At 37.0% G+C, this 20887-nt stretch overlaps 1 protein-coding gene across 2 annotated transcripts; it reads right to left on the bottom strand.

Moving 5' to 3' along the window:
- Nucleotides 1-1462: 1462 nt before the first annotated feature.
- LOC306848125 (alpha-2-macroglobulin-like protein 1) lies at nt 1463-18960 on the bottom strand. 2 transcript variants are annotated; one of them, XM_079382491.1, is made up of 36 exons: nt 18804-18960; nt 17422-17599; nt 17027-17183; nt 16858-16910; nt 16716-16736; nt 16460-16628; nt 16283-16367; nt 16058-16193; nt 15198-15303; nt 15014-15123; nt 14593-14760; nt 14299-14520; nt 13775-13838; nt 13516-13661; nt 13274-13423; nt 12559-12741; nt 12376-12454; nt 12161-12296; nt 9515-9740; nt 9293-9416; nt 8534-8655; nt 8181-8232; nt 7775-7858; nt 7458-7634; nt 7019-7100; nt 6727-6883; nt 5709-5783; nt 5426-5588; nt 4751-4938; nt 4441-4656; nt 4095-4213; nt 3066-3156; nt 2908-2976; nt 2213-2315; nt 1801-1849; nt 1463-1538 (listed from the first exon to the last, which is right to left on the bottom strand). In XM_079382491.1, exons 1-35 carry the CDS (start codon nt 18872-18874, stop codon nt 1809-1811), a joined length of 4323 nt encoding a protein of 1440 aa, XP_079238617.1. In that variant the 5' UTR covers nt 18875-18960; the 3' UTR covers nt 1463-1538; nt 1801-1808. The 2 variants fall into 2 exon arrangements, with proteins under 2 accessions (XP_079238617.1, XP_079238618.1); XM_079382492.1 differs by having other exon boundaries at nt 12161-12293; nt 18804-18935.
- Nucleotides 18961-20887: the final 1927 nt, after the last annotated feature.

The raw sequence follows: 20887 nt of genomic DNA on the forward strand, positions 1-20887 counted from the left end.
TCCATTTTGTTTCTTGCACAATATATGACCTCAAAACATGATTTCATTACATAACCAGCTCCATGGCTTTCTGATATAGTAAACTTGCTCAGTAGATCACCTGATAAAGTACTGCACTTGAAATGCAGAGTACTTGGGTACGAATGAAAAACAAGTCACTATAAAAGAGCTCAAAGACTTGTAGAAACAATCTAAAATGGCTGGACCACAAACAATGTAGCCTAACATCTTTTTCCACACAGTCACTAGCTGGACAGGATGTGCTTGATCACATCTCGCATTGCCGTTTGTCACATGGTTAAAAAAAATAAAAAATAGTTTGGACCGAGAAAAAAAAAAAAAAAAAAAAAGAAGTCTCTAGACAATGCCCTTTTCTTTCCACTGCCCTGCGTCTCACATTTTTAAACAAATTGTGTAAATGGCCCCTAAGGGCTACTTTCCTCATCGGTTTATGTAAACATGACAATTGTGCTGGCGTTTCATGTCTTACAGTTTTGTGAAAGATAGTTCTAAAAAAAAAAAAAAAAAAAATGCAACAAGTCAAAATTAGTTCCGTTTTTAAAAACCATGTCTTGAGACATCAAATAGAGAAGACTCATACATTGAGAAACTATTGAGATGGAGGTTGTGTGTGAGATCCATATGAAAATAACATATGGATGCAGCATTTATCAAATTACGTCACTTCCTTGCAACTTACTTTGATTGTAGACATTTAGAGCACTCGATTTAAAAAAAAAAAAAAAAAAAATTATAGTGAGGTCCAAACTCACTATAATCGGTCGTTAATATCTAAAGACATTCCTAAATGAATAAATGTAAAACTTTAAAAAAAAAAAAATGCATTTTTGCTCGTAACTTCATGAAACATGCATAGGTTGTGGAAAATTACACTTAAATTCTCAATTAAAAGCCCAAACTATCCATCATTTAGATCTAAAAATGGTATTCCTTATGTTGTAATGCATAATTTTCTTAAATACCAATTCTAACATGATATTATTGAAGTTAACAGCATTTTAAAAGATTATTTATTTGCTAAGCAGAGATAAAGCATCCGAGTGGTTTGGAAAGTTTGATTGTGCAGCTTTCATGTGTTGGAGATAAAACTTCAGTTACTAAACTAGAAGAGTTGAATTGATCCACACCAACACCCGTTCAACTACAGTTCTAAAATATCAAGCGCTTTTAAATGCACCATTTTGGAAAACTGACATACTATTGTAAACATTTGCAACTGGCAGATGTATACCATTTTGTTCCAAAATACATAATTGGGTTGGAAAGACTTAAACCGTGAAATTAGGATTTAATATTTCACCATGCTATAGCTTATTCTTATAAGACATACATTTACATACATGTACAGGAATAATAAAATCACGGAAACATTTCAGATGCAGAAATTGTCAAACTGTTCAATAACTAAACTGCACACAGAAGTGCTTTTATTTTTTTTATTAAACAATTTGGGAACAAATCAGTATTAAATCCATCTAGTTTACAGTTCTTCAGCCATTAGCACGTCTGCTCGTCGCCTGAAAAACAATAGGTCAATTAACCTTTTATCAAGCAACACATTTATATAACATTAGACCGTACAAAAGACAGATTAATGATTTGGCGCTCAAGAAAAACTATTTAGAAAATGTAGATTTTTCCAGGATTATGAATAGAACGTTTAAAAGATTGTAACATTTAAATTTGAATACCCAAATCCATAAAGACACTTACAAGTACATTAAGTTTGAAACCATTTTATCTAAAACTTTTAGTATATATTAAAGTGACTGTACTTACAGCGGCGTTTATGGACATGGAGAAGTGTAGTCCGTCACAGACAAATCACCTGGAGGAACAAAGACACTAGGTTGTTTCTGTGCACTATTTGTATATTGCACTCATTTTATTAAATACAGTGACATCATGATACAAGCATTGGGTAATTATGCTTTGAGCCCAAGATTAATAAAAAAAAAAAAAAAAAAAAAGAAATAAATGACAACTGGGAAAACCTATTCATTTTTTATTCCATTTTGCTGGATTTATAAAAATCTGACCCTGGACCATAAAACCAGTCATAAGGGTCTGTAATTTTGACCCATACAATGTATTGTTGGCTATTGCTACAGACATACCCGTACTACTTTTGACTGGTTTAGTGGTCAAGGATCTTTCAGACTTTTCAGAGTGCATATGAATAAACACATACTGATCTTGTAGTAGTCATAGACTTTCACTACAGCTGGTTTCAGTTTCTGCACGGGTACTTCCTGCACAAGCTTCAGGCTGATGGACTTCTCATTCTTTTTCAACTGGAATGGAAGAGAAAGTCATTACATTATGACTACGGAGAGATTTGTTTTCTATTGGTCATGGACAAAAGAGGGTTCAAGGAATAGTCCACCCAAAAGCCAAAATATTTTTCATAGAAAGTTTGAGAAATTTAGCATGACATCACTTGCTCACCAGTGGTTCCTCTGCAGTGAATGGGTGCCATCAGAATGAAAATCCAAAAAGCTGATAAAAACCATGACAATCCATATGACTCCAGATTAAGGATGGATTTGTTACAAACATGCAGATTTTCACTACTCTGGATGTTAACTGATGGACTGGAGTCGTGTGGATTGTAAAGTTGTTGTTTTTTTTTTTAAATCCGCTGTTTGGACATTCTGATGGCACCCATTCACTGCAGAGCAAGTCATGTAATGCTGCATTTCTCCAACTCTGTTCTGATGAAGAAAAACATATCTTGATTGGACTGAGCGAGAGTACATGTTCAGCCCGCTTTTGGGTGAACAATTCCTCCAAGTAAACAGGGTCAGTTTATCCCTTATATTGTCAAAATATCTGCCATCCCAAGAAGGTTTTGTACCCCTCAAGGTATCTGAATAAAATATTTACACGGTCCAAATAGAAAATGACATGATCCTCATCCAGATCCACATGTTTGATGGTGGGGTCTCCTCTTAGCTGTGGAGACAGGAGCGAATGAGAACGAATCAAATGCTGGCTACACAACTTGATCAAAAGAGGACCAGAGCCCTTCAAGTGACACTCACAGCCTGCAGAGACGTCTCATCAGGCTTAAACCCAGACAGGAGCCTGACGTTAATGATCACCATGTTGGTCTCCTCTCGTGTGCCGCTATACCTGTCATACAATCACAAACAGTTCACAATCACATTGTTCTAACAGCAAAGAGTCCATTAGGCCATAAAGTAGGTTGACTCCGTATTCATTCTCTTTATAGAGTCAAATAGTTACAGCTGCCTGCATCACTACTCTACGCAAGTTTATTTTTTAATAAACACTACCAACCTCCCCAAACTTTGAATGGTAATGTCTAAGTCTCGTATTCCCACCAAGAATTTGATCAAATACAGCAAAATCAGCAAAAAAAAAAAAAAAAAAAAAAGCAATTTCTTCCTGTGATGGCAAGGCTGTATTTTCACCATCATTACGTCAGTCTTCAGTGTCACATGATTCTTCAGAAGTCATTTTAATATGCTGATTTAACCCTCAAGAAACATTTATTAAACAATTGTGCTTAGTGTAATGCTCTTTCCAGGATTCTTGAATAGAAAGAATAAATGCTGTTCTTTAATTTGAAAAATACATTTGTAACATTTATAATGTCTTTAGTCAATTTTGAGCAATGCAAATCTTACTCATCCGCAGAGTAAAAGCAATAAATACCAACTAACTAGCTATCACTGACCTCAAAGCTTTGAACAAAAGTGTTTGTGGGTGTACTTTCTTTCAAACGTCCAATTAAATTTACAAGTTTATAGTATTACAATGATTAAGTACTTTTAAAAAAAATTGACTAAACCACAAGCTTAAAAAAACAAAAATTTATATAAGTGATTTTAAGATCTTCACACAGCTCTTTTCCAGGGGAGACAGTCTCATACATATTTGCAAGGACATGGTAGTGACCCTTTAAATAATGGTAGCATGCATAGCGAGTCTATATAAATTATATTACATTTGTACTACAAAAATAAATGAAGTTGAAAGTTTAACATAATGGCCGTTTCCATGAATGAAAACTAGTAATTTTTCCTTTTAAAACGGAGGTGACTCACCTTACAGTAGTGGTTAGTGTAAAAGCTGGGTTCCCTGTGTTGCTGCAAACCCCAGTATTTGCACTGATTTTGAAGGCCAAAGAGTCTGGAGGAGGCGGGATATTGTAGTGCAACGCAAACTGAGACAAAAATAAAAATGGTCAAAGACAAAGGTAATTTATATCACTTAATACACATCATACAGTACACATCCTTATGCAACTCCAAATCTTTGAGACTTATTTCTGTGATCCATTGAAGAAAGTCACAATTTTGGAATGACATGAGGTTGAGTAAACGCAAACTTTAATTTCTAGATGAACTGCCTCTTTTGATGCACATCGAGTCCAAGGAACAGTGCACAGACCTGCACAAACACACAGCCTTTGCCTTCTGCCCTGAGCTTGTATGTGCCAGTGGCTTCCTGCAGCGGTTTCTCCTGGTAAAGCAGCCTGTTGTTCTGGTTCACAGTGAACTGGTTCTTCTGGCCTGAGGGGGAAGTCACGGTTACGCTAATGAATCCTTCTGCATTGTAGGTGGCAGTACTGTACTTAGCAAGGGCCTGGAGTGCTACTACAGTATCCTGTTCACAAAGAGAGAGGGAGCGACACTTAGTCAATAATGAAACACGTTAAGACTTAGAGGATCTAAAAAAAGCTGCATGAGATAAACATTACCTGTGTAGAGGAGAAGCCTCCATATGCATTCTGCTGCTTGCTTAGCCAGTGCACGATGCCAGCAGAGTAGTTCAGTCCAAATCCAGACAGTGAGGGTCCCGAGAGCAGCGCCAGCAACACATAGGCGCTCATCTCCACAGACCCCGTCAGTTGTGGATTATTAGCCAGAGTCCAATATCGTCCAACACCTGAAATAACCAGGACAAGAAAACTGGAACATTGAAGGATGGTGGTTGTTTATTAAAAGTGGCAAAATAATCTAGATCAGGGCTTTTCAAACTGGGGCCCAGACAAATTGATAAAAAAAAAAAAAAAAAAAAAAAAAAAAAAAAACACCACCAAATTAAAACATGTAAACTAATTTGCAAGTAGTGGCCATAATTTAAAACGAGAAAATAAAAAGGCCCAAAAAAAATAGTAAATTTTAATTCATGGCCACAATCTTTTTTTTCCAGCTGACATGTGGGGCTCTGTACTATATACAGAAATTAATCTGTTATATTCTGAACGTAAACATTGTTTGCCAAATTAAATTTAGCTTTTAATAGCTCATACATATATAAAAGGTTCATAAAGTCCTTTATATTTAATAAAAAATATATAAAATACACATTTTGCACATCCTTAAAGTGAAGTAATTTAGTATTGTGATTTGTCTTTAGTCTAAAATGGTACCTTCTCTCTTGGCCTGCTTGTCCAAATTGGTGAGGAGGTTCTGTCTCATCTGTGCATCTCCAGCAAGAGTGAATGTGAAGGACAGCAAGGCAGTCACATAAGTGTTGTCGATGTTACGAGAAGATTCCTTCAGACATGCAAGGCTTTTAGCCACCATGGGATCCTTGCAAAGCACACAGAGACTGGATGAATATTTCCTTCCTTCGTCACATCATCTCTATTGACTTCGGTTTTAATTTATCTGTGACCATCTCTTAGGACCCATAAAGAGGGGTTTACTTACAGTTTCCTGAATGCCTAACTCCAGCAGCGCAGCAGTGATGTACGCAGAGAGTGTGACTTCATCATTGACACCACCCTGGGAAAGCAGGAGCAAGGCAAAAACACATTTAGACATGCAAGAGTGAAAGTCTCAGGGTGGGAATGATCTATATTGATGCAATCTCCTCACTTTGTCATCTAACAGACATTTCCAAACTGTGAAATCCAGGACCACCAGACTAAGCAGTTTCCGATCCATAAATGACTCTGCTCCATTAGTTCTCATTCCACTCAACACTGTGACAGCTTCTCATAGGTGCTCCTCATTTCATGTCATCTCAGTTTTTCCCCAGTGTCTAGGTCCCTTGCATGGTTTGCCTTAGAGCTTCATAGACTAAATAAGTGGTGTCCAAAAGGGTGTCCAAGCATTACTTATTTGGTTCTCTATGATATGCGATATGAACCAAGCATGCAAACGGCCTTTGAACAATAAAACATAAAAAGTTTAAGGCAACCTGCTTCAGCAGATTTAAGTTCCCAACTCTTAGGAAATCTCCATTTTGTATAAACCTAAACTGCTGAAGCTAGTTAAATTTAAGTTCGCCCCATTTATTATTTTTTACAGTGTAGTAGCAGTATGGCACACTTTTTCTTAGCATCAGTTTCCATAGAGACTCATCGATTAGTCACACTGTTGAGGATGCCTTGCGTGTTAACCAGGAACCTGTTGCATGGACCAACTCCCCAGTGCGTTTTTGGAACCAACATGCCTCCAGTAATCAAGGTTAGGGGTTAATCAACCGAGTGTTTAGGGTTAGGGTTCCAGAAAGCAAGTTAACCTTGCTTTCTGGAACTCACCCCTGGTCTAGCTTAAGCTGGTCTACCTGGCCTTTCATCTGGTCTTCCAGCTTGACCAAGCTAGTCTTTAGCTGGTCTTTCAGCCTGACAATTCAACTCCCTTAAACCAGCCAACCAGACCAGCCTGACTAAGCTAGGAGACCAGTTAAAACCACAAAATTAGAACCTAAGAGGATCCTCACCTTCAACATGTTGTTGAAGAGTTTCCCCACAGAGGCGAAGCAGCCATTCTCCTGCTGTTGTCGACCCAGCCAATCCTTTGCCTGGTCGATGTTGGCCTGATCTAGAAATATATACTTCTTTGCCCCACCAAAAGACTTCATCACAAAGGCAGTTAACCTGAACACACAAGCAATAGAAATTGCTGGCAAATACCCATAATTCAGTAAATCTGCCTCAATACTTTTCAGTAATTCCATGTGGACTAAGATAAATTTAGAGACCAAATGGTTTCATTCTCAGTAGCACACTCACCAGGTGTTACCAGAAGGATCAGTCTTCCCAAAAGCGCTGTAAGATCCATCATCATGCTTGTATGTCAGCTCTCTCTGATAGCCTGCAATAAATACATTTAAACCATCATATGCAGAGCTGCTAAAAAGCCAGACACCTGGACCTTGTTTTTTATAAAAACCCGCAAGTTAATTACATAGTCATTTAATGAGAAATATTGAACTCTGGTAGATTCAATTTTAATAAACGTAGCTTTGAAACTGATCAATCAGTCATCAGCTCTGCAGTGAGTTAGTTTTAGTTTAAGCCCCCCCCACCCATTGTCTGGTATGTGGAAATTACAAGTTCAACTAAACTAATTTCCCCAGTTAATATTTTTGCCAGTAATAAAAGCATTTGTATTTCCAAATAGCATTTGCTGTACTGTAATACAAACTACTTCCTAGCAAACTATTCTCACCACTCTCCAGGAAGGTTATGGCTCGGTTTTTAATCTCAGAAGTGAGCTGCCCGCTGCTCTCCAGGTACTGAAGGACGTAGATATTGGGGACAAAACGCACCATGTTCTGCTCTCCACAGCCATACGGCATGGCCACCAGATCACCGATGTTCTTCAGAGCACGACCCATCAGATCACCTATGGTCAAAAAAAAAAAAGCAATAACCATCATATTAAAACCTGAGAACTACTCAATGAGAGCAATACTACCGATTACAGAGCATTAAGCATTTATACTTGTATTATGGAGAAATTTGCCAGCATATTTTTAGGCTCACCCAGAACAGTAACAAAGCTTTTGGCAGAACCCTCGACAAAGTCTTTGGGTAGAGTGAGAGAGACGGATTTCTCCTGTGGATGGTCTAATGGAACAAAAAACGTCAGGTAAAAATCATGTACTTTTTATAAAAAAAAATAAATAAACACGCTTCCAAATCCAGCTTTTAAACCCCGTGTATTCACAGATAAAGAAAATGATAAAGCCTTTTTGAAATGTTAAGAATTGTATCATTTATCCAGTGCAATACCTTGCATCATAGACTTCGTTAAAATGCATTACTGTAAATGATTTTTGCTTCAATTTTACACACTGAAGTCAAAATTATCTGTGGTATGGTAAAATGACATGTTAGCTTCTGGAATAATTTAAATCTATTCTTTATTCTTCTAATAGACAACACAAACCTGTTAAGCAGAGGAGTTCACTTTGAGCGACTGACTGTTTGGTTCCCTCTGCCTGAGAAAATGCAAGTAACAACACTCAATTTTATTTTTAAAGCAAAACAGCACATTTACAGATAGATAAATTAAGACTGAAAACAATATAGCCATTTTAACAGCTATTTGGGTAAAATGTCTATTAGCTATATTAAATAGCCAAGTGTTTTTCTTTTGAATACTTTGCACCATTTCAATGCAGTTATGACCAGAAATATGCATCAAGTAATTATAGTACATTATTTCCTGTTGACTTGTTAGCTCATATTAAAGAGTGACACGTTTTCTGAAAGCTCAAATAGTTACATACAGTCACGTACCTCCACCAGAACGCTCTGCATCACAGCATCAACTTTGCCTTTGTCTGGCAATGTCACCTCTTCATTGCCACACAGTTCTCGGCTCCACACTGCCTCAGCGCACACTGTAATATTCACCTTTCCTGTAAAACAAAGTCTTTAAAATGAAAGCTATTTAAAAGTGTACCTAAAGTATACTAGCAATGGTCACGCACAAATCAAACTTCAGGATATACACGCATACACTTAATGCATTTAGAAATTTGTTCCAATTTTGCAGACTTTAGGTATACTAAACTGGTACACCAAGTACAATTGAAGGGTATTTTTATTATGCACATAAATGTATTCGTAGTGTACTTCGAGTATTTGAAATGCATTTAATTTGTGCTATTTTTTTCACTAGGGCAGTGACAACGTTTCTTCTGTAACCAAAGTACGACTGGGGCCTGCAATAGTAAACAAATCTGTGACAGTCAAGGCAGGATGTGGTAAAGTGTACACAAAATGGTCAGTTACTCACCTCCATGTCTTTCTATGATTGGTTACCAACATTCTTCAAAATATATTTTGTATCAGTAGAAGAAATTCATACAGGTTTGGAATAATGAGGGCGAGTAAATGACAATTTTCATTTTGGGATGAACAATCCCCAATTCATTATAAGCATAATATCATGTCCTGATACAAACATGATCAGATGTAAAGATTTTTAGTTTAGGGAACCAAATTTAATTAAATCTGTTTTTGCTCATACAGATGTCAAAGCATCTGGCTTACCCAGTTGAGAGGGTGCAATAGTCCACTGGAAGGTTTTGCTCTCTTCAGAACAAACACACTGAGTAGTGCAGCCTGTGCACGGCGGAGCGGTGAACTGTGGAGAGTCTACCAGCGTGACATTCACCTTTATTAAAAAGACAGATTTGTACAAGAAATGCCTTTACTTGCTTGTCCTGGAGCGGTTTTGCAAGCGTTTGTAGTAAACACATTAAGGGGGCTTACCTTGATGCATTGGGGGAGGTAGTTGAATACAGTGGCTTTGAGAGTGAACATCTCCCCACGAATAACAGAGTAAGGGAGAGTGAGGCTCACAAAGAAGGGCTTGAAAGCAGTGAGATCAGTCTTGGGGGCCACTCCAAACCCCACACGGGATGTGCAGAAAGCCCCTGCTGCCCATTTAGTGATAGTGTCCGGGACAGTCTTTGCAACGTCCACAGATCCTGATTTCCTGGGTCAACAAAAAAATAAAAAATGAATTGAAATAAATTAAACTGCTTCAGCACTTTAAAAAAAGCTTTAAAAATATTAACATTATGCATTACTTTTTTTCTGCATAATTAAGGACTACAGTAGGATAAACGTACCCATTAAGCACACTTTCATTGAGCTCCGATTATGAGGAAGGAAAAAAAAAAAAAAGTCCTACTTGATGTCTTAACCAATTGATGTGTTGGTTACTACATACCTCCTGTAACTTTGTCAATCAGATCATTGCACACTGAGATATGAGTCTCCATGTGTTCACACTGTCTGGTGGCCATTTTGAAAGCGGTCTAAAACCGTTCACCAAAACAGGAGCCCTTTAAAATGTGTATTTTTTTAGATATGCAAGCCTTTATTTTGGGCAAGTTTCACTACTTCCTGTAAAAGATTAATGTTCAGACTTTTGCATAACCTGGAACTTGGATGTGGGAAATTACATTAAAACCAAAAGAGTTTTAGTAACATAGCGCAGCTACAGAACACCGTTAGCTGACTAGCTGTAGAAGATTGCGTGCTACGCTAATATTACTCGGCTTGTACTTTTACAGTCATAATATTATAAATTGACAGTTTATTGCTGGTCTGTCATTTTATAGTGCTATAATTTGTAAAGATTTCATATTTTAAGATGAGCTTAAAGGGTGCACTATGAAAAAAAAAAAAAAAACCCTGCTTCAGTGTGACCTCAAGTATAATTTTATAGAGATTGTTAGTTGTTCATATTAAAATAATGTATGAACTTAATACATGAACTAGATCACTTATTTAGCCAAATCTTGTCATTACTACATGAAATATTAAAAAAATGTTGCTCCTCCAATTAAGCTCCGTGTGCTCTCATTAACCATCAGTTAATATTTAAAATCCAAGTTAACTTTATAAAATGTCTAATAACTTAGATTTATGACAATAGACAACTATAGTTTATGCCTAAAGATGAAAGAGGCATGTCATCCATCAGAAACCTGTCGCATTTATAAAAAAAAAAAAAAAAAAAAAAAAAAAAAAAAACAATTCATTTAAAAACTTGTTTACTGATTATCTTTAAGGTTTCAGAGCAAACTAATTTAAATATTAAAGTGTGACATCCAAACAGTGTTAATTTCGTTGACTAAGACGACGACGAAAAATATTCGTCAACTAACCTTTTTTCTGTGACTAAGACGAGACGTTGACGAGCTAAAACTAATATCTGATGATAAAAACTATGACGAAATTTATGCGCGTCTTCGTTAACAAGACGAGACGGGACTAAAATGTCATTTGAGGACTACCGGACATTCAAAATACATCCTATAGGCAAAGTTAACTGTCTTGTCTTTCAAAATGTGCGTCTCTGTCATTGGATAAGGGGCGTTTGCATATCTAGTCTCAGTATGGCAGCCGCAGTGGACGGATAGGCTACCAAAACGCGAACTATAGCGATCTGAAACAATGGCCTCAGCAACCGAAGGGTTAGGGAGTGGGTGACCAGACGTCCCGTTTTTCCCGGGAGTCACAATTCATTGTCGATTAACTTAGTCAGTGAAGGTGCGATAGGCGGAAACGCGCTGATAGAAGTGCTCTCTCGCGCACGCTCCACTTCTTCAGTTCTCATACAGCGCGCGATCAGTTCTCAGTGCTCAAATACACACACAGCAGTCCAAATGTCTCTCATGTAGAGTATCTCACGGAAATACAGTCCGTTATGGTTTAAGTGAGCTTAAACAGGTGGGTGAAAACTGAATGTAATTCAGTAGGCTATTACATGCATACCTTCCGTCTTAAATGGACAGCATTCCTAATTATCTGTCATAAATGTTAACCACCAAAAGATGTTAAATAAATGTATACTTGTTAAGTAAACCTGTATCTGAAAAATTAGTTTAATTTATATTTCTACCAAAAAAAAAATGAACATTTATTCCAGTTTTTCCAAATTCAATCCTTGATTCAAATTTCTCATAACTAAGCTTAATTGATTTGGTCTAAAGAGAGAAGAATTGATGACTATTTTTGTTTAAATACTACATAAAATAGCTACCAAAATAAATGTTGGTAACTGCAGTTTGACTAAAAGTTGACAAAAATGCAATGACTTTTCGTCGACTAAAACTATGATAGACTCAAATGACTAAAATGTGACTAAGACTATTAAGCATTTTCGTCTCAATATAAAGACTAAATCAAAAATGCCTGCCAAAATTAACACTGCATCCAAAAAAAATAATCAGGAAGGGGCCCAACACTGCATCTCTTAATCTCAAATAATTGTCATTTTAAAATAAAATAACTTTGTACCGAAACCAATATCTTGTGCACGAAATTTCTCAATGTAGATTTTGGTGAGCTTAATAGGCATGTTTACCCTATACACACAGTAATGCCATAATGCAAGATACATACCCCACAGGTATAAGATCCCATATCCAGGTTTCTGGAAAGAATTTGCGTATCTTCTGAGTACGTTTTTCCACATTTGGACCAAATGCCATCTCTGGCACGACCAAATCCACACCCCCACCATTGCCCACAAAGGCTGCTTGAATCGATAGTTTGTAAATACAAATCATAAAAAGGGCATGTCACAAAACAAAAAAAACAAAAAGAGTTGTACTTACGTTCCCTCATCAGAGTCTCATAATGACAAACAACAGGTGCTTTCACATCAGAGTTGGTAGCAATTTTGATTCCAACTCCCTAAGAAAAGGCAAATGTTACAGTGTTACGGTGTGTGTGAGATGAAGTGTACAGCAAGAAACTGGAGGAGCTCTGAAACAAGAAATGGAACATGTGCATCTTACTCTGAAGATGTTGTAGACATCATTTTTGTTGTTGTAATGAGGATAATAGAAGCGGGAGCGTTTGCGTCTTGCGCGTTCAGCAAATGGAATTATCCCCCCGGGATATGGGCAGGGGTTAGGCTCCCACTCCTCAACATTGTATGGGTAACCTGACAAAATCTGAACTGGTAACATTCCAAGGACCTGTAGAATAATAACAGATATTGAGCTGTAGCAGTGACAAGGCAATTTCCTAATAAACAATAAATGATAATTCGGTTTAGTGAGTCTAAAAATGTCACGTGGTATCCACAAAGTAAAATTGAATAACGTTACACAATATGAATTGTTTTTCAAGATATTACCAAGCAGTGAAGCAATGTTAAAATGTTATTAAATAAAAATATTTCTAATGTCACGTGGTGTACCTAGCGCATGACATTAAAACTAAAATGGGTTATCTATCTGAACACCATGATTTCTTTTAAAAAGCGTCGAACTGTTGAATTTCCCTTCTCAAATAAAAGATTTCTATTTACGCCATTTCTAAAGAGATACATGTAGATTAACAAATTGTGAATTAAATTTGAAGTGGTTAAATGGTTCATTTTTGCAAGTTAAATCAAAATGATACTTGTAGTGCTGCATCCCTGACCCATTAAAACCCCCCCCCCCCCCCCCCCCCCCCCCCCCATCTACTAGTTATAGCTGTAATGTAGACTATGGTTTAACATACAGAGGCTGCATCCAGCTCGGCCTCTGGTCTCAACAGCAGCACACTCTGATCAATGGCCCGCACGGAGCACAAGGAGCCAGGGCTGGCTTCCAGGCTAAGAGATGTCTTCTCTCCAGGTAGCGCAGTGGGAGACGAAAACTTTAAGGACACCTATATGAGCACAGGCATGCGCTCGTCACAAAAAGCCACAAAAAAAAAGGCACAAGAGTTCTGAAATGAGATTTCATGTGGGATTTTCTGACCTTGTTTGGCAAACATTCTTCAATGGGGAAATCCATACTGTCTGCTACAGCTTCTCTATTGGGTAGAACGGTGTAAACCACCACCTGAGCGTATGGAGTCAGAGCTGCAGTCTTCTTGATTGTGAAAGTCAGTTCTCCTTCATTTTCTTTTATGAAAGAAAGAGCATGTAGAAACAAAGAGATGAATGCTGAAGCACAATATACACGGACCATAAAAATACACTTAGACAACAAAGTGATTGTTAACAGAGCTGTGTACCTTTCTCAGCATCCACACTCACAGACAGTCTACCATTCTGAGCCATGCTGCCTCTGGACAAGACCTGGAGTGCAGGTAGATGATTACTGGATGACAATGTAATGCATAAAAATCTTCTTGCATTGTGACTTAATCTTTTCACGTGCGATTATGGCTACAAGATTTATGAAACCAAGAAAACCACAGATCTTAATTCTGTCCAGTCCTGCTAATTATTTTCATACTATGGCAGCAGTAAATGGTCAATATTAAAAGTCTGGCCTATTGGTCTAAATAACTTTTATTAAAGTGTAGTAATGAGGTTCAGTATGAAACTGACATGGAGATTTGCTTAATTTTTTAAAATCAGTATTACTACATTTTTTTAGAGTTTTTAAAAATTAAATGCAAGTAGGCATTAAATAGCATACAAGTTATACATAAGGTTCTAATATAAACCCACATAGATTAAATAAAATAAATATTTAATATAGACTAATAACAAATATGGTACATGCTTCAAAAAATATTAAATTTAAACATACAATGTAGAAGAAGGCCAAGGTTTTCTGGCCCGTTTTCAGTGCATTGCCCTGAATGATGTAACTGGCCATCACGGTTGCATCACTGTTACAGCTGAGCTTCCCCGGAGCCTTTATCAACATCAGGAAGCTTTTGCTTTTGGAGTGAAAGGGTCTTACGTAAAGATAGCCTGATGGGTAATGTGCATAGTCCTGGAAATCAGTCGGTTCTCCCTTGTGATGGACCTATTATTTAAAAAAAATTAATATTGAAAATCTATACCCAAATAAACATGTTAGAAAACAAACACCACTAACCTGTAATTGCACAGGTTTTTCTGACCAATCCAGAGTGTTGAAGGAGAAGTGGGCAGTACCACTGATGTCTGTCGTCAGGGTCACATTGACACTTTTATCACCATAATATGCATATACAACCACTGGCTCATTTTTCATTGGTCTGGACTGTGAATTAGTGACCACACACTGTTTAAAAAAAAAAATAAAAGCCAATAATTACCACAAACAAAAGTAACTTCCTGTACACAGTATGGCTATGATAACTGCTTTCACTGATAAACAGATTGGTTTATTAAATGTTGTATTTTACAAAGTCGACAAAGTCAATCAGTTATGAACCTTTTATGAAGATGTTATAAAAACACGTGGACTGTAAAGTTACTTTTGGAGCATTCGCTCAATTAGTAGCAAAGCTTATGACCTTCAAGCTAGCTGGTACCTTTCCCTTAAAGAGCATGCCAGGTCTGTATGTATCTGGTGTGTCCTCAAAGTAAACACGGACATAACTCCTGGTAAACTCAGCCAAGGCAGAAACCTGCATAGTTATCCCTGGAGGAACAAAAGACCATCTTTCATTACGGTTCATTTTTATTCGTCAAAATGGTCGTTTGTTTTACACTCACCTGTTCCAGTCTCTTCCACATTACAATTCACTTCAAAATACCCATTGAAACTAATTCCAAATTCCGTCACATGTATCACCCGAGACCCACAGCCAGTCTTGTCAGTCTGAATGAATAAAGAACAAAAAGAAAGTGTTATGGACTTCTAAAATGTTGCAGTATGGACACTTGTGAAAAAGTACACGTTGGCATACATGTAATGTCAAAGTAGTACTCATTACAGAAATACACACCAGTCAAAAGTTTGACCAGGAAGATTTTTTACGCTGCTTAAGTCCAAAGTACAGAAAAAGCGGTAAGATTGAAATTACTATATAAAACAGCTTTACTTTGAATACATTTTAAAACTGGTTTATTCCAGTGATTTCAAAGCTGAATTTTTAGCACCATTACTCCCGTCACATGATCCTTCATTAATAAGTCTATTTAAAAAAAAAAAAAAAAAAAATTATATTATCACTATTATTGTTGAAAACAGCAGAGTATCACTTTTCAAGTTTCTTTGAACAAAGTTCAGAAGAACAGCATATCTGAAATAGAAATCTTTTGTAGCAATTTAAAGCATCCTTGCTAAAAGTATTGATTTCTATAATGTACTGGAGTACTGCCAAAAGCACACAAGCATTATGGAAGTTGCCTAAATGCAATTCGAATATGGGTTTAAACATTGGCACATAAGGAGTACCCCTAAAATACATACACTAATATTGAATATTAAAATACAGTAATATCAGCTTGTCATTTCTTGTAATCGGGACCCTATGATATTTAAAGGATGTTGAGGATAGATGCTAATTAGTGTTTTTAGGGTTACAAGCCCAAAATGTAACAGTTGTGTGTGCGCGCAAAGGGTAACGCACCATCATTGAATATTTCTTGCATACATTAACCACACCAGGGTCAGGACCAGGGTAAGGTCTCCTCCAATAGTAATTATAGCTGTGCCCACACACTTCAGCATTCACAGACCCCAGCACAGGCTTGCCATAAGTGTATCTAAAGACAAGAAAAATAAAGCCACGCTGAACCTCACTAACATCTCATTTATATGCAAAGAAATGGGGGAAAACAACAAAAATGATTACTTTGCACAAACTTTCAGAGTGACCTCTTTGTCCTGGACGGTTATAACGGATGGAAAATCGATGTTCACTTCATATTTTGGCAGAACTAAAAGAGACGTGGGGAGGGGAACTTTATAATATTGCACACTTTAAAAAGCGGATCGGTCTTGGACCGACAAGTTAAATCCTGGTTCTGACCATATTCTTTAATTTCAAAGCTGTGTGATATTTGTTGGTTCTTATCATCCCAAGCGGTGATCGTGTAGTAACCCTGAGCGGCTTCTGGAGACATGGAGTGGGACAGATCCAAAATCCCAATCCTTGTCATCTGATTCAACCACTGACCAATGCGATTTGAATAAGGGTCCTAAAGAGTAGCACATTATGAAAAAGCCTACAGTGGAATCAGCATGCACTTTAGTAACAAATAATGAACAGCTTTAAAGGGTTTTACCTGGAGTTCTACAGTTCCAAACTGCAAGAGTAAGACAGATTATTTTTGTTAGATCAAAAGAAAAAAATATTTTGCCAGCACTTTAACTGAAAAAAAAAAAAAAAGCAAAATAAAAGAATTCACAAAATTAAATTAACCTTACCACTTGATTGTGAGGCAAGAGATTGGTATCCAGAGACACGATGCGAAATTGAACTGGGGAAGAAAAACAAAACAATTAATATGCAATGCAGAAAGACTCAAGCTCGCATTAACAACAAACGAGTACTGACAACCTTAACGGTTTTGTATTAAATTTACAAAGACATTACTTGTTTGTCCGGGCTTATAGATCGGCTTGTCTGATTGTATGAAAAGAAGATTTTTGGGGGGATTTATGAGGATGTCTGTGGCTTTGCTCAGGGATGTTTTGATCCCTCGGATTGCAACATTGATGGATGCCACAGACTCTACAGTGACTACAGGGACCTGGAAAACACAAATCAAGAAAATATTGAATGTATAACTCCACTTATAGACCGCAAGTTTGAAAGCAACATCAAGAATGCAGGGGTCGCTGAACAATTCAGTAGTGAAAAATATGCAAGATGAATGATAACGCAAGTTTTAGGGTTTTACTTACAATTTAACTATTATACATCTTATGGAAAAGCCCTTTAACCTTAAGGTCATATACATTGTGATACAGTATATGGAGTGCACTGACCTTAAAAGGAACGCATTTGTTGAAATTATTGGCTCTCTCTTGTAGAATGGTCAGGTTGCGATTGTTAGTCCTCAAAGTTACCACTATTGAAAGAATCTCTTTGGGCTCATTGATGTGTGCACACAGAGTCTCTGTGTTGCCACCCACCACCTGGGACATGACGGTCACCAGGTATATGCTGAAAGATGACAAAACACAATGATATGCATTTAGAGACTCGCATAAACCATCCAATGACAATAAAGTGTTTTAAAAGCATAAGTTGAGCGTTACATGAGCCTAGGTTTGTTTTGGGTTAATACACAGTTGAGGCAGTGACTTGGAATTTCTATGAATGAGTCTAGAATCTTCACTGGATGCCTTTATGGAAGTGCACGTAGTACAATATAATAATAAAAACAAAAATTAAAAACTTTGTGAGAGTGGCTGGTGCAGTATAAATGTGGCACTATTATCAATTACCTTAGAACGTAGAAAAAAAAAATTAACCAGGCAATGCGTTTAAAGTGTCATGTTACAAAACAATTTAAATTTATATTTTACTTGCACTACCAGTTAAAAGTTTGGAAATGATGATTAAATGTTTTGAAAAGTAGTCAGTCACTAAGGCTGCACTTATTCGATCAAAAACAGTAATATTACAAAATTGTATTATGGTTTAAAATAACTATGCCTATGATGGCAAAGGGTAACTTTCAAGAGCCATTACTGCAGTCTTCAGTGTCACATGACCCTTCAAAAATCAATCAATCGTTTATTAACTATTGGTGCGCTATTAAAAATATAGTATTGCAGTTCAACATGCTTTTTTTCTCAGGATTCTTAGAGGAGCAGAAAGCTTAAGAGCAGCATTTAATGGAAATAGAAAACAGAGGACACTTTTGATAAACTTACGTTTCAGAATAGTATTAAGATCAATATAATCTCAAGTATTAATTGCTTAATCCTGCTGAAAATTAAATTTGGCATCAAAATAAATTATATTTTAAAATGTATTCAAATAGAAAATAGATATATTAAAGTGCAATAATATTTCACAATATTATCATATTTTCTGAATTTGATGCAGTCTTGGAGAGCAAACTAATAAGAGGTAAAGTGTCATCATTTATTGGGCATATTCCCTGCACAAACCTTGACATTTGATACCACTTTGTATTCTTAGCTATTAGTTTACCTTTAATTAGTGTTATATGTGATACAGATGGTGTTGTGTTTGTATGCAGGGGTGGACTGGGGCTAAAAAGTGGCCCTAGACTAACTTTTCGTCAGTGTCTAGTTGTGGAAGACATTCGTCTGGTCCTCGACCTGCGGTTTTCCTCGTTACTCTCTACCTTGTGTTATCTGGTGTTTGTGAAGATAATAATCATAAAGGCTCTTACGGATCGGTGGCTCCACTCGGTAACGAGCATTGCTGCAACAGCAGCAGCGACGACAGCAAGGACAGCAGCATCCTGAGGAGTCAGTCTGGCACGTGCGCGTAGAATTCGAACACTCCATCCCATCACACAAGAGCGCGCTCTTATACACCTGTGCCTCCTCCATAGGCGGAAATCCCAGGGGGTGGGGTATTGTAAATAACATAGTAAATAATGTTAACACTGTAACATTGTAAATAATAACAATTGTATTGTAAATAATAAACAAACAATCCTTTAAATAACTTGCAAGTAGTAAAGCAATACAAACGGGGCAAAAATGCGTTTTAAGTTTAGAAAGGTTTTGAGTCTCCCCCTCCCTTGCCTCACAATGCTTTGGTCCAAATACCTGCTTCACCTGAGTGTTGGCAAGTCCGCGGTTTTCCCGCGGAACTGGCCTAGGCTACTTTAACACTGTTGCCCAATAGCGACCCCAATAACGTGACATTTAGCTCCTGGGATGCGAATTTTAACGGAGGAACTCTGTCCAAAAACGTGTATTTTACCCCCAGAACGCGATTTTTTTTTTCCTGCTTGAAATGCAATTGGCTAGTTTTGGGCTACTGTTGAGCAGTTCAGAGGGGGTGCTAAAAAACTAATTAAATTGACCCCCGGTTTCACAGACAAGGCTGAAGCCTAGTCCTAGACTAAAATGTAAATCTGAACTGTTTCAACTGGAAAAAAAAACTTGCACTGACTGGTCTTAAAACATGTCAGTGCCTTTGTTTTGTCTCAAGATACACACCAGTAATGTTCTTTTCTAAGGCATGTTTATAAAAATTACTTAAATGTCCTAATTGAACTATGGCCTAAACCCTGTTTATGAAACTGGACCGGAGAGAAAGTAATGAACATCATTTTTTTTATACAACAGCTTCAAAAAAAGGCATATTGTACTTTTTTCTGTGGTATTAAACTTCTCCACTGTTATTAGTAATATACTAATGCCAACTGCCAAATATGACACTTACAAAGTAATATAATGTATGAATGAATATAGAAAAGAGAGAAAGTTGGGATTTTTTCCTTTTTCAATTCAATAAAAACTTTTGATTTTTAAAAACAGGTATATTAATTTATACAATGAATTATAGGCCTATAATTAAAATTATTAACACTGCAGTCAGAGAAGCATTATTTCATGCACCGATTTTTAAAAACAACCTGTTTAACGCGAAATACGTTTCTTCTCATGTTTTTCACTGTAGGAGCCACAAGAGAAATATTAAGGGAACAATTTAGGACAGTTATATACCGTTATCAGTTTCGTCCCTCGTTGTCTCAGAGAGAATATGCGCCGTTAATGCAGCGTTGGCCGTCTGTTTTTTAAATTTTTTACTTTCTCTATGACCTTCACCGTCTTGCGCAAAGTTTGCGCGTTACTTGCTTGAGTTGCTTGCCCCTAGAGATGGGGAGTCGACTCCAAAAGAGTCGATTCCTCGACTCTCACTAGCCCTAGTGTCAGAATCGACTCCAGGTCAGGAATCGACTCCCAGTGTCGAGTGTTTTCAAGTTCAACACAGCAACAGTTCATTATAACGAAAAGATTATAATGAATGTAAAGATACAGAAATTAAAACAAAAAGATAAAGAAATGAGAGGAAAAAATAAGTAATGCCAGGAAAACAAAGAACAATAATGTATAGATAGTTTTTTCTGTTGGGTCTGTTTTGCGGCTCAATCAATCATGATGTGGTTCAATACAGTCAATTGGTTGTGATTGGCACAAAACACTGCAGTAGGTTTTACGAACCAATCATGTACCAGTCCTCAGGATGAGAGTGGGACATGCCCATAATTGGCAAGTGGTGGTTGATTGAGTGATACTGTTGAGTGATGACTGTTTTTGAATCCAGTAACGTTAACTTATAATGGCAACCCCGACCTCAACCGTGTGGAAATATTTCAACCAGACCGAAGACAAAACTAAAGTTCGTTGTGATATTTGTAAACGTTGTTATAAGGTTTAGTTGATTAAACATTTTAGTATAGGAAACATTTGTATCCTCGCTCTTGACTCCTCAGGAAGCCTCCTCGTTCCTCGCTCT

Source organism: Barbus barbus (genome assembly GCF_936440315.1).
Source record: "Barbus barbus genome assembly, chromosome: 28".
In the NCBI taxonomy this organism is placed as follows: domain Eukaryota; kingdom Metazoa; phylum Chordata; class Actinopteri; order Cypriniformes; family Cyprinidae; genus Barbus; species Barbus barbus.